Here is a 13,704-nt window from a genome sequence, read left to right as displayed (position 1 = left end):
GGTTTGTAGTTAGTGGCGGCCTTCAGCTCCTTCCATACAGCCCTTGAGTCCATAGATCTCAGGTTTTGTTCCATTTTTGCAGCGTACTCCTTTTTGGCAACTCTCAGCTCCCGATTGAGGTCATTTCTCGCTCTCCTGTAGTCCTCCTGGTTGCCAGACTTATGTGCCGCTTCCTTGCGCCTCCGCAGTTGTCGTAGCTTGATAGTGAACCACGGCTTGTTGTTCGGGTACACCTTGAAGGATTTTGTTGGTACGCAGGAGTCCTCACAGAAACTGATGTAAGAGGCGACATTATCTGCCCATTCATCCAGGTTTGTCGCTTCTAGAGACTTCCAGTCAGTGCAGTCGAAACAGGCTTGCAGTTGCAGCTTGGCCTCATCTGACCACACTTTGATAGACTTGAGTGCCGGTTTAGCCGTTTCTAGGTGCCTCTTGTAGGTGGGAATAAGGTGGATGAAGCAGTGGTCAGAGGAGCCGAGGGCTGCCCATGGGACCGCCTTGTATGCTTCCTTCAGTGCTGTGTAGCAGTGGTCGAGTGTGTTTGGGCCTCTGGTAGGGCAGGCTACATGCTGGTAGTAACGTGGCATCTCCTGTCGTAGGTTGGCCTTGTTGAAATCGCCAACGACGATGAACAGTGAGTCCGGGAGGGATGTCTCCCACTGCAAGATGGTCTCATTTAGGTCCAGCAGGGCAGATTTGACGTCGGCATCAGGAGGTATGTACACTCCGGCAAGGACATAAGAGGAGAACTCGCGTGGTGAGTATGGCGGCCTGCAGTTAATTAGTAGGAGTTCCAAGTCTGGGGAGCACTTCCTGTCAAGTACCGAGGGGGTGGCGCACCATGAGGAGCTAATGTAGAAGCAGATGCCCCCTCCTCTTTTCTTCCCAGAGAGGACCAGGTCTCGGTCTGCACGGATGAGGCTGTAGTCTGGGAGAAGGAGGGCGCTCTCGGGGATGTCCTCATGTAACCATGTTTCTGTGAAGCAGAGTGCTGGAGTGTTTCTGCCGAGGTCTCTCCTGTCGCAGAGGAGGCGCAGTTCGTCTAGTTTGTTGGGGAGGGATTGAACATTTGCCAGGAGGACTGAGGGGATGGCTGACCGAAGGCCCTTCTTTCTCAGCCTCACGCGGGCCCCAGCTCGGCATCCTCTCCGCCTTCGGCCTGCATGTTGTCTCAGTGCTGGATCCAAGACTTGCCGGATGTGGTTCCAGACCAGGGTAATTAGGAGCTTGGCTTCAGGGGGTGAGGGGCAACGTGGTTCCCACCCTAGTAGCTGTTCTCTGGTGAAGGTCGTGCGTGTGGAGGGGGGCGGCGGAGGCGGGCCTGGGCCCCAGGCACGAGGGGTGGATGGGCGCCAGCGTGGGGTGGTGGAGCATGGCATACTGGAACTTCCAGCCTGCTCCTCTGGGTGTGCGGAGCATCCGCCGGCTGCTCAGACAGGCAGACTAGAGATCAGTTTGGTGGTGTGCATGGTACAGCAGAGTTCAGCACAAGGCAGCATGGATATGCAATCGTCAGTACTTCACAGCCCAAGACAGCAGGGAATGCATCAATGTTCAGCAGGGATACATGCAGGCTAGTTATAACACCCAACAGTTCAGAGAGCTAGGCCCAGAGGGATCTAAAGAGGGACCCAACACGTTCAGCAAGCTAGGCCAGAGGGATCTAAGGAGGGACAGGCCTGCGGTGGGACAGCTTAGTGGTGCACATGGTACAGCAGGGTTCAGCACAAGGCAGGCATGAATATGTGACAGTCAGTAGTGCACAGCCAAAGTCAGCAGGGAATGCATCAACAGTTCCGCAGGGATACATGCAGGGTAGCAAGCTAGGCCCAGAGGGATCTAGAGAGGGACCCAACAGGTTCGGCAGACTAGGCCCAGAGGGGTCTATAGAGGGACTGGCCTGCGGTGGGACAGCAGACAGGCAGTGTGTGAAGTGAGGCCTTACCCCTGATGGTCAGCTGTGGAAGGCTCTCTGCAGCTGGGCTATGTCCTTCTCCTCGGTGGTGGGGACCTGGCAGTGATCGCTCAGCAGGCAGTTTCAGGCAGGCATCCGGATCATCAGGCAGGCGTTCTCCACGGGGAATCGACAGGCATCAGGATCGGGTCTGTGGCTGGATCTCTGCAGCCCCTGAGTCGGCTCCTGGCTCCTCCAGGCATCCGGATCACGTTCGGCTCTTCCGGTGAGCCAGAGGTCTGCGACTGGCTCTCTGCGGCTCCTGAGCTTTTGAGTCGGCTCCTCCAGGCATCCGGGTCACGTTGGCTCCTCTGGTGAGCCAGAGGTTCTGCGGCTGGCTCTCCGAGGCTTCTGCGCTGGAGTCGGCTCACGCGCAGGCTCGTCAGCTGGATCGGAGGCTGCAGGGACCGTGAGAGTGGCTGCGGGGACCTTGAGAGCACCCGTCACCGATCCGTCTAGGGGTGAGCCTGCTGATAGGGGGTAGCCCTGAGAGGTGGCGGCAGGGGATGCGGTGTGGCAGCTGGGGCCGCAGTGGGCCCGGATCAGTCCTTGAGCCCGCTCCCCGCTCGCCCCACGTGGTCCCCACGTGGGACAGGCTGTAAGCCCGCAGTGACGGCTGAACGGGTCGCAGGGGGAGCTACTACAACTAGCTACTACTATGCTACTGCTATACTACCCTAATGCTGGCTAACATAAAAGCAAAAACAAAACAAAAAACCAGTGGGAAAAAAGAAGAAAAGCGGGAGCTCTGTGCCAGGGCAGCCCTTACGAGCGCCCACCGGATGTAGCACAGCTATACCTGGCTAGCTATACTGGGACACCACCTATACTTGGCTTGTTAACCGGGGACTACCTGTATTTTGGTAGTATTTGGCTCCACCCACACCATGCCATGGTCACTCCCACTTTTTGCCGCATCACGCTGTGCATGCCGCTTTCTTCAGTGTCGGAGCCATGCACATTTTTCTCCGCAGTGCACGGACACGGGGTGGGGTGGCTAGTGGTCAGGCACAGCAACCTGATGGCAGCCCTGTGCCCAAATAACTCAATTTTAATTTCATCAGTCCACAGCACCTTATTCCAAAATGAAGCTGGCTTGCCCAAATGTGCTTTAGAATACCTCAAGCGGCTCGGTTTGTGCTGTGGGCGGAGAAAAGGCTTCCTCTGCATCACTCTCACATACAGCATCTCCTTGTGTAAAGTGTACCGGATGGTTGAACAATGTACAGTGACTCCATCTGCAGCAAGAGGATGTTGTAGGTCTTTGGTGCTGGTCTGTGGGTTGACTCTGACTGTTCTCACCATTCGTCGCTTCTGTTTATTCGCGATTTTTCTTGGTTTGCCACTTCGAGCCTTAACTTGAACTGAGCCTGTGGTCTTCAATTTCCTCAATATGTTCCTAACTGTGGAAACAGACAACTGAAATCTTTGAGACAGCTTTCTGTATCCTTCCCCTAAACCATGATGGTGAACAATCTTTGTCTTCAGGTCATTTGAGAGATGTTTTGAGACCCCCATGTTGCTACTCTTCAGAGAAAATTAAAAGAGGAGGGAAACTTGCAATTTCTCATAATTGGATTCACCTGTGTATGTAGGTCAGGGGTCACTGAGCTTACCAAGCCAATTTGAGTTCCAATAATTAGTTCTAAAGGTTTTGAAATCAATAAAATGACAACAGTGGGAAAATTTATGCACCTGCCTAATTTTATTTAAACCATTATTGCGCACTTTCTGTAAATCCAATAAACTTCATTTCACGTATCAAGTATCACTGTGTGTGTCTCCTATATGATATATTTAACTGACATTTTTTATCATAACAACCAACGATTTATACAGGAAAATCAGGACGATTAACCAGGTTGCCCAAACTTTCGTATCCCACTGTATATGCAGCCTGCATGTATATAGAGTTTAACTTGTCTAATTTCCCCTCATTTGTGTCTAATCACAAGTTGTAATTTGATCTCTCCCCTGCCATGGCAGAGATAGCAGATAAGCTCATTTGAAAGCACAGGATGACAATACTGTATAGCCATTTGGTCACCAACTGTTTCTGAGCTACGTGCTTCTTCCATACTGTTACCAATTTTTGCCTGGATTTTGACTACTGTCAGCCTGCCGCCTGCACCAACCTCTGCCTGGACTTTAACTACTCTCTGCCTGCCTTATTTGTACAGTTTTTTAAGTTTATTCATAAATGTAATCAATTCAACAAATTTGTACTGTAGTCTTTTATTTATATGCAGAATATCTACCAGGCCTTTATACTGACATATTATATCAGATTCCACCTATCGTAAATTATCTACTGAGCCATCCACCTGCGGAAAAAAATCATGGTGTATGATGCCCAGTATTATACCGTTTGCATTCCCGCTACGAGCCCCCGCTCTGCTGGATCCCTTCGCTGAGCGTCACTTGCTGCCTCAGCTGCTGCTGCTCCCTCCTGCTTGCCCCGGCCAGGCCTGCTGCTGTCTCCATCTGCTCTAAGGGCACGGGGTGGGGTGGCTAGGGTCTTTGCCCCTGACTGCCTGCCATGGGACTTAAAGGGCCATCACCTGACTGGCCTCCTGATTTAGCCACTTCACAACTGAGGGGTTTTACCCCTGAAACACCAGAGCAATTTTCACCTTTTAGCGCTCCTTTCATTCATTAGTCTATAACTTTATCATTACTGATCACAATGGAATAAACTATATCTTGTTTTTTTCGCCACCAATTAGACTTTCTGTAGGTGGGACATTATGGCAAGAATTTTTTTATTCTTAATGTGTTTTAATGGGAAAATAGGAAAAAATGTGGGAAAAAATGCATTATTTTTCAGTTTTTGGCCATTATAGTTTTTTAAATAATGCATGCTACTGTAATTAAAACCCATGAAATGTATTTGCCCATTTGTCCCGGTTATAAAACCATTAAAATTATGTCCCTATCACAATGTTTGGCGCCAATATTTTATTTGGAAATAAAGGTGCATTTTTTTCAGTTTTGCGTCCATCCCTAATTACAAGCCCATAGTTTATAAAGTAACAGTGTTATACCCTCTTGACATAAATATTTAAAAAGTTCAGTCCCTAAGGTAACTATTTATGTATTTTTTTATTGTAATTTTTTTTTTTTAATTACAAAAAAAAATTGGGGAGTATGGGAGGAAATGAGTTAATTTATAGAGTAAAACTAATGTATTTGTATATGAAAAATGCTTTAGGGTGTAGTTTTACTATTTGGCCACAAGATGGCCACAGTAACTTTTTGCTCATGCGACCTGTAAGCGTTTTTTTCCCACAATGATCGCGCTGCTTCTCATAGAAGCAGATGATCATTGCGGGGGGCTTAGATCAACGAACGGGAATGGATTTATCCGTTCATTGATCTCTGGGCGAGCCACCGGCGGCGTGCTGGAGTGCGCGCACAAGCAAGCGGGAGCGCGGACAGCGGCGGCAGGTGCGGATATCTCCGTCCCTGGTGTTGACAGGGTGGAAAAAGGGGCGGAGATATCCGCACCTGTGGGGGTAAAGTGGTTAAGGGCACTCATCTGGTCATTACGCGACTGGGCCCCAGTGTCACAGGGTGACCAGCCAGGATTGCAGTGACCAGGGTAGCTCACTGCCGGATCCTCTTCGCATCTAGGGGTTTTCCGGGATTCTGCTGGCTGTTCCGCTGGATGCTCTCCTCTCAGGATCTCTTAAGGTACTCTGCTGCTACTCTTCTCTCTGCCTTGTGTAGGGCGACCATTGCCTGCCTGCTGCCCCCTCTGCCACCTTGCCTGCCTGCTGCCTCTCTGTCCCCTTGCCTCTGAGAGGATGACCATTGCCTCACTGGAGGTTGCCTCCCCCATCAGAATGGCTGCCCATTACCCCCCTTCACCACACCTCATGCCCCGCACTGCCTACACCAGGACGCAGCTCACCCTCTGGGAATCCTGTAGCTCTTCCCTCCCAGATGGTGGTCACCTTTACAACTCCATCTGGAGCCAAGTCCAAAAAAAATCGCTAGCTCTGACCCACTGGCCCGTTCAGGTCAGCGGCATAAGGGTTGCCGCGCGGGGGCCCTTGTGAAGTTGAGGAAAAGGGGTCTGTGCTCAGCCATTCCTTCGGCCCTCCTAGCAAACTTCCGCTCCCTTCCCAACAAGTTGGACGAACTTCGCCTTCTCAGCAACAAGAGGGAGCTTGGCAATAGTACCTCAGTCATCTGCTTCACGGAAACGTGGATGCAGGAGGACATCGCAGACAAAGCCCTCCTCCTCCCGGGCTCCAACATTATATGTGCGGACGGCAATCCCACTCTCTCTGGGAAAAAGAAAGGTAGGGGAATCTGTTTCTATGTCAGCTCATCATGGAGCCCAAGCACGTCATTACTAGCCAAAAAGTGCACCCCCAACCTCGAACTACTACTCATCAATTGCAAGCCCTCATACTCGCCCAGAGAGTTCACCTTCTACGTCCTCGATGGCGTGTATATTCCCCCTGACGCTGACGTTAAAACCGCTCAGCGGCGCTTGGAGTCAGCGAAGGGTGATAGGTTTGATGCAATGAATGTGTTTGCATGTCTGCACTATGCATGTTACAGGGCTAGAGTTAGGACACCTATGTTTACCTAGGTACTTCTGCACAGTATAGGTGACTAAGCATAAGAATGCATTCTTCTGTGAACTAAAACCCCGGCTTTTAACTTAGCTGTAGGGATAACAGTTGTGCCTGGATGAGTGAATCTGTGAATGCATTTGTTTGCACATTTGCATGCGAGAGTGCGAGGGGTTAATAGATTTTTGCTGTTTTCTAGCCACACCCCCTTCAGCACCTCCCTTTCCTTAATAACTTATTTAATGTCCTAACTAGAGGCGATGTGCCTGGATATATGTATTTTTTTCCTGTCACCATTTCTGTTCTCTCTATACACAGATAACTGCACAACCACAGCTGGCTCCGTCAAAATCATAAAATTTGCGGACGATACCACAATTGTTGGCCTTGTCAGTGAGAACGACGAGCAGGCTTACTGCAAGGAGGTGGACAGAATCTGCAATTGGTGTATAAAGAATAGGCTAGTTCTTAACACAGCCAAAACCGTGGAGATGGTCATTGATTTCAGGAAGCACTCCAGGAATCCCCCTCCGATATATATTGAGGGCACCGAAGTCGCTAGGATCTCCAGTGTCCGCCTCCTGGGCACAACCATCTCTGATGACCTGTCCTGAAGGGCAAACACTACCACAACTCAGAGGAAGGCACAGCAAAGACTCTTCTTCATTCGCCAACTAAAGAAGTGAGGTATGGCACAAGAACTTCTGAGGTCCTTCTCCTCTGCTACAATCGAGTCAGTCCTCTGCTCATCCATCCTGGTCTGGTTCGCTAACTCCTCAGCCAGCGACAGATATAAACTCCAGAGGGTCATCAGCTCAGCGGAGAGACTGCGCAATAGAGCAATGAAAATTGTGGGCGACCCATCTCACCCTGGTCACAGTTTTTCCTGGTGACTCAAACTGGGCCACAGGTTCTGGTCCAACCCTGCTAAGACTACTAGGCGTATGAGCACTTTTTTCCCCAAGGCCGTTAGACTCTTGAACTCCACCCATTACACTGACCCCCACCCCCCCCCCCCTGCAGCCGTCTACCGAACTAACATCTGACTTCGGCAGCTCTGTTTGCCTTGCTTAGGCCATACTAGTAGTATCAAGTTACACGCTGCTGTCCCTGCTAGACCCACAATGCTCTACTTCAAATGGTGTATTACTCCTGTCCGGTTGTATTGCTCTTGTTTTGTTGTATTACTCTTGTCTGTTGTATTACTCTTTCTGTGCCAACCAACGTGCCAAATCCAAATAAACGAATTCTGATGTATAATATTGTACTATGCTGTATAACCGTGTGCTACCTCTATGCCTGTCACCCCTTGTTTACATTGTATGTATCCTTATTTATTGTCCAGCACTGCATAATTTGTTGGCGCTTTGTAAATACATTAAAAAATAATAAAAAAAAAAAACTTAACGTAAACCAGACTTAATTAACTAAAGATTTGATACTTACCAGGGGCTTCCTCCAGCCCCATAAGCATGTTTGAGTCCCTTGCAGTACTCCTGCAGTCTGACGATCAGCCCTGGTAACTTGCTCAGTTGCATCATTCCGGGTATACTGCACATGCGCAGAAAACCCAGAATGGACCCGAGACAGTTACCGGGACTGATCACACCAGACTGCAGGAGGATGCCGAGGGACTCAGACATGCTTATGGGTCAGGAAAAGCCCCTGGTAAGTATCACATCTTTAATTAATGAGGTCTCTGGTAAACTTTAATACAAAAAGACAAACGTTACCAGAAAGTGGGGGGTAAAGAACTACTAGGCTGCAGCTCTCTTCCCCCACTATCTGGTAATGTTTCTCTTTTTGTGCAATGATGTATATGGATCAATAAAGCATGAATTTTATTGAGTGCTGGTATTCTAAACGTTTATATTATACTTACCTGGGTTTCCCTCGCTGTCCTACTCGGATTCTCTGATCCTCCACAGGCAGGCCCATTCCCACTGTACTGTGCATGAACGACCGTCGCTGAATGGGGTAAATGACAATAACAGCCACATTGGGGAAGATTTATCAAACTCAGGACTGGTGCAAATTTGGAGCAGAACAAGCACAGAAATGGTGAGTCCTTAATGTAATTATTTGCTCAATTTTCATACCAGTTTTGTTGCAGGTTTCTTTGAGCTGGTTTTGGTAAATCTGCCCCCACAGTCCAGTCAGGCAAACATACTGTACAAAGTACAGCTGGGACATGACATGATAACTTGAAGTACACACATAATAAATATAACTAAATATATATATATATATTTATATATATATATATATATATATATACACACAATTTGACTGGATATTCTTACGTCACATAGTCACATAGCACTCTCCTCACACACTCCAGCCAGACTGACTGACTGACTGACTGAACGAAGCAGAGAGCGCAGCCTCTTCCTCGCGCGGCCTCGCCCCCTGGCGCGCGGATTGGCCGGCGGGCGGGGTGCCGGAAGTGGCGCGCGGGGTAGGAGTGCGCGCTTCCGGCTGTGTGCAGTGTGTGTGGTGGAGTCAGGCCGGAGCGGGAGGAGGTGGAGGTGGTGGGAGGGAGAGGAGTGGAGACGCGGCGGCGGCCAGACATGGACATAGAGAAGGAGTTCCGGGAGGCCGACGCCAACAGTAGCTGGGGCTCCATCTACCAGGTGAGGACCGGGGGAGGAGTCACGTGACCGGTGGTGGGGGGAGACCCCCTGCTGAGCTCAGGTCTTCCTGCTGGGGTGGGGAGTGGGGAATTCGAGGCTTCTCCTACTGACCGGAATCCTGACAGCTGTCACTCCTCATTGGCCAGCCTCTTCTTATCATAACCCATTTGTCATCTTATTATACAGTCACATAGGTTAGCTATGTACTATATGATAAAGGTTGCAGCAGCAGAAAAATAAATCATTTTGTACATATCTACACCACAGATGGATGCAGTCTGTTATGGTTACAATTTGCTTGTGTTTTTTTTTCTGTATACTACGTTATTATAATAATTGTTTCTTTTTATAGCGCCAACATCCTTCGTAGCGCTGTAAATACTTGGGTAACAAATAGTGGGGAGTATTTATGTTCCTACCTATTCAATAAGGACATCCAGCAATACAAATACATACACAGCTGATGTGTGGAGCGTTATCATTACTGCTAAATGATCATGTGATAAAGTACAGCAGAATAAAAAACACTAGGAGGCGGTCCGTGCCCTTGCAAGCTTACAGTCTAAAGGGTAGTAGGAAGGAGACATGGGGTCTCCTACACTAATTGTTTTATTACTGATCTTTATTGTCCTGTATGTAGTAGAGCAGTTTCTGATCATTTCATTGGTGTGTAGCCCTATAGCAAAGATTCTTATAGTACCCCTGAACTGGTTACTAAAAAATAAATGAAGCCCATGGTGGGCTAGATTACCTTTTGAGAAGTGTCCTGGCACTGTTATGCTGGATATACACCATGCGTTTCCGCGTTTGATGTGTCCGTCGATACGCAGCGATTAGATTATTTCCGATTCACGTTTTGATGGATCGTTAGGTCGATTTGCCATAATTTACATGGCAATCAACCTAAAAATCATCGAAATGCGCTTGGAAATCGAATTGACGCGTATCGACTGACGCATTCGACGTGGAAACGCATGGTGTGTATCCAGCATTAGTGTCTTTGAGGTCCCTGGTCAGACTTGTATAGTGCTTTGAGCGCTTTCATTCACTGCGCATGCGCAGTTCAGAATACAGCCTGCAACAGTTATTCAGATGTTGTACATGTTCTATCTATATTTTACATTGGGCAGCGGCAGACCGGCACAAACATATTTTTGCATGTGAAAGCATGTACAGTCTAAAAAAATCGGGTGCTGGTGAACTTTAGGGGAAACCTTATAGGGAAATTCTGCTATTGTTATTGGAAGGACAGCACCCTCTCGAACTGCTAAACTTCACATAGGATTTAGTAGACGGCACCCACACTATTTGGCCGACACTTTGTGCTGTAAGAGGGATCTGTGATTGGAAAACTGTTCTTTATGAACATTCCTGCTGGGTCCCCTAAAGTAGACTAGCGCCAAAAAGTGTGAAAAAACCTGCGTGATTTTTGGTACATCCAAGTGGTAACTGGACTTTACTGTTTAGCCCTGCTGCTCATTTTGTTTCCCATTAAGCTAGGATGGGGTACAGTGGGCATTGTGTTCTCTATAAAAAGGACTCGTTGCATACAGTCAAGTATGCTTGACGGTTGACACTGTCGTTTTGTGCATTAGAGTGTGATGGTCCATGTTACAATTTGCCCATTATGCCACGCTGCAACACACCAAATGTGAGTATAACCTCAGGCATTTACAGAAAAAATTAAAGTTTACTCATCCGAAACTCACATCTCTGTAGCACACCTACACTTGTTTTTTTCAGAACCAATCCAGGTATATATTGATATGTCTTTGTAGTAGGATTTGAGAGAAAATTTTAAATGGTATTCTGTTAAGACGTGTAAACCAGAACTTCTAGAATTTTTGAATGGGGGGAACGAAAGGAGCCTAAAGACCTGTCTTTTGTTAAACTTACATAAAGTAGAATTATTCTAACCTAAACAGAATGTGTTTGTGGTTATTCAGCTTCACATGACTATACTGTGATACTCAAGCCCTAATCCTTATACTGCGCGTTATGATGCTGCTTATAATTACACTGTATGTTGTGGCACTGATAGCCATCATCATTATACAGAGCATTGTGATGCTGTTCAGAATGATGTTATGCTCTTTGATGCTATTGGCCTGGGCTGGACTAATCCCAGAATACATGTAGCCAAGACCCCTTAAAGGAAAACTTAAGTCAAAAAAAAAAAAATGACATTTACTCACCTGGGGCATCCCTCAGCACCCCGAAGCTGGATGGTGCCCTCGCAGCCCCGCTCCGATCGTCCTGTCCCCGCCGGCGGCTACTTCCGGTTCGGCGACAGCCGCCGACAGGCTGGGAACGCGGCTGTTTTTCCGCGTTCCCAGCCGCTGCTATCACCCTCTATGCTGCTATAGCGTATATAGCGTATATATACTGCTATAGCGTATATATGCTGCTATAGCGTATATATATACGCTATAGCAGCATAGAGGGTGATAGCAGCGGCTGGGAACGCGGAAAAACAGCCGCGTTCCCAGCCTGTCAGCGGCTGTCGCCGAACCGGAAGTAGCCGCCGGCGGGGACAGGACGATCGGAGCGGGGCTGCGAGGGCACCATCCAGCTTCGGGGTGCTGAGGGATGCCCCAGGTGAGTAAATGTCTTTTTTTTTTTTGACTTAAGTTTTCCTTTAAGGCAAACCTGAACTAAAAATAAACGTATGAGACAATTTATTTTATGCATCTTTCTAATGTTTAATAGAACAGTCTTGTTATTTTATTTTTAGTTTACAGGGTTCAACTTTAGGATTGAATTCTAAACAGCAGCCTTGATAGTCTGATCTAATATCTGCTTCATTCAGCTGCAAAACAAACAGAAGTAGACACCTTTTGACTATTTCAGTAGCAAACTCATTTCTATGGATAACGACTATTTTTTTTTTAACACTTGCTGTATTGAAAAACAGAAAACTGTCGTGCGTGTCCTCGTTCACGCTCCCATAGGTGGACGCGTACTGCACAGTAGAAATTTTTCTCATACTGCACCCATGCAGGAGGGCGCTCCTGGCTACATGAATGTGTGCTAGGATACGCGTGGCCAGGGTGCAGTGGAGGTCTGCTTCCAGTACTGGAAAAAAAGTGAGCTGGGGAGGGGGCGGAGGATCGGTCCAGGACGGCGAGGGCACAGGTCGGCTGAAGGGGGCTGGCAGAAGCCCCAGGTAAGTGAAACTCTTATGATTATTATTTTGAACAGGTTTCAGTTCTGCTTTAATTACCTATGTTTTATGGGGGTGTTGATTGAAAACTGATGTGGGTAGTTATTTACCTGGGACTTCTTCCAGCCCCGTGAAGTACGCCAAGGGGTATAGGGGGTCACTGTACACGCTAGATTCTTGCCAGAGGTGGCCATTGTCAGGCTTAATTGGCCGGATGAAATCTAGTTTGTGTACAATGCTTTTGGCTGTTATCTAGTCGCGCTGCATTCAAGTGTAGGTGGGTGTTTGTGTACATGGCAGCTGGTTCCTTGCCATCATTCCACAGTGCTCTGTTCCCCCGGAGTCCCCCTCCTTAACCACTTAAAGCAGGGGTCTCAAACTCGCGGCCCGTGGGCCATTTGCGGCCCTCGATACAATATTTTGTGGCCCTTGCCAGCAAAAGCTTCCTTATAGTTCGCTTCAGTGCTCCTAAGTCATCCGCCGCATCCTCGCCGCTCTCGCCGCTAAATGAGGGCTGCAGAGCCCCCAAATCGCCCGGGGGGCAATCCGCCGGCATTTCCTGGAAGGGGCAGAGCTTTCAGCTTCAGCTCTGCCCCTCCTGACGTCAATCGCAGCCTCTCCCTGCCCCTCTCTGTGAAGGAAGAGTGAGAGGGGCGGGCAGAGGCGGCGATGCACCGCGATTGTGAAATTCCTTATGCGGCCCAGCCTCATTCTGACTTTGCCTCCTGCGGCCCCCAGGTAAATTGAGTTTGAGACCCCTTACTTAAAGGGTCAGTTAAGGCTACAAAAAAAGTTTTATTCACCTGGGGCTTCCAACAGCCCCCTGCAGCTGTCCGGTGCCCACGCAGTCTCGCTCGGATCCTCCTAGCCCCGCTGGCAGCTGCTTAAGTTTTCTGCGACAGGCCTGGAAATGCGAGTGATTCTATGCGTTCCTGGCCGCAGTAGCGCCCTCTATACTGCTATTGTGGCCAGGAATGCGAAGAATCACTCGCGTTCCCGGCCTGTCGGCTCCTGTCGCCGAAAACGGAAGTAGCTGCCGGCGGGGCCAGGAGGATCCGATCGAGACTGCGTGGGCACCAGACAGCTGCAGGGGGCTGGTGGAAGCCCCAGGTGAGTAAAAATTTTTTGTTGTAGCCTTAAGTGGCCCTTTAAGGACCACCAGGCTTAAACCCCCCCCCCCTAAAGACCAGGCCATTTTATTATAAATTAGGCCACTACAGCTTTAAGGGCTCGCTGCAGGGCCGCACAACTCAGCACACAACTGATCCCCCCCCCCCCCCCCCCCATCCTTTGCTTCGTTTAGCTGGGGACAGCGGAGGAATGGAGTAGCATGGAATGATGGCGAGGGACCAGGAGTACGTCATGGGG

General features: G+C 48.8%; 2 protein-coding genes across 2 annotated transcripts in view; one reads left to right on the top strand and one right to left on the bottom strand.

Annotated features, from left to right (window-relative positions):
* RIPOR3 (RIPOR family member 3) overlaps positions 1-13,704 on the bottom strand; it is a 562,255-nt gene that overhangs the window by 68,685 nt on the left and 479,866 nt on the right. The gene's annotated exons all lie outside the window — the stretch shown is intronic.
* The window catches only part of PTPN1 (protein tyrosine phosphatase non-receptor type 1), a 157,954-nt gene continuing 153,283 nt past the window's right edge, over positions 9,034-13,704 (top strand). The window contains exon 1 of the mRNA XM_068264144.1: positions 9,034-9,173. Within this exon, the coding sequence (XP_068120245.1) occupies positions 9,111-9,173 (63 nt within the window). The 5' untranslated portion in view covers positions 9,034-9,110. The remainder of the gene's footprint in view (positions 9,174-13,704) is intronic.

Source organism: Hyperolius riggenbachi, chromosome 12 (assembly GCF_040937935.1).
Source record: "Hyperolius riggenbachi isolate aHypRig1 chromosome 12, aHypRig1.pri, whole genome shotgun sequence".
Classification (NCBI taxonomy): domain Eukaryota; kingdom Metazoa; phylum Chordata; class Amphibia; order Anura; family Hyperoliidae; genus Hyperolius; species Hyperolius riggenbachi.
The sequence above is the reverse complement of the archived record's forward strand: the minus strand, read 5'-3'. Positions and strand labels throughout refer to the sequence as shown.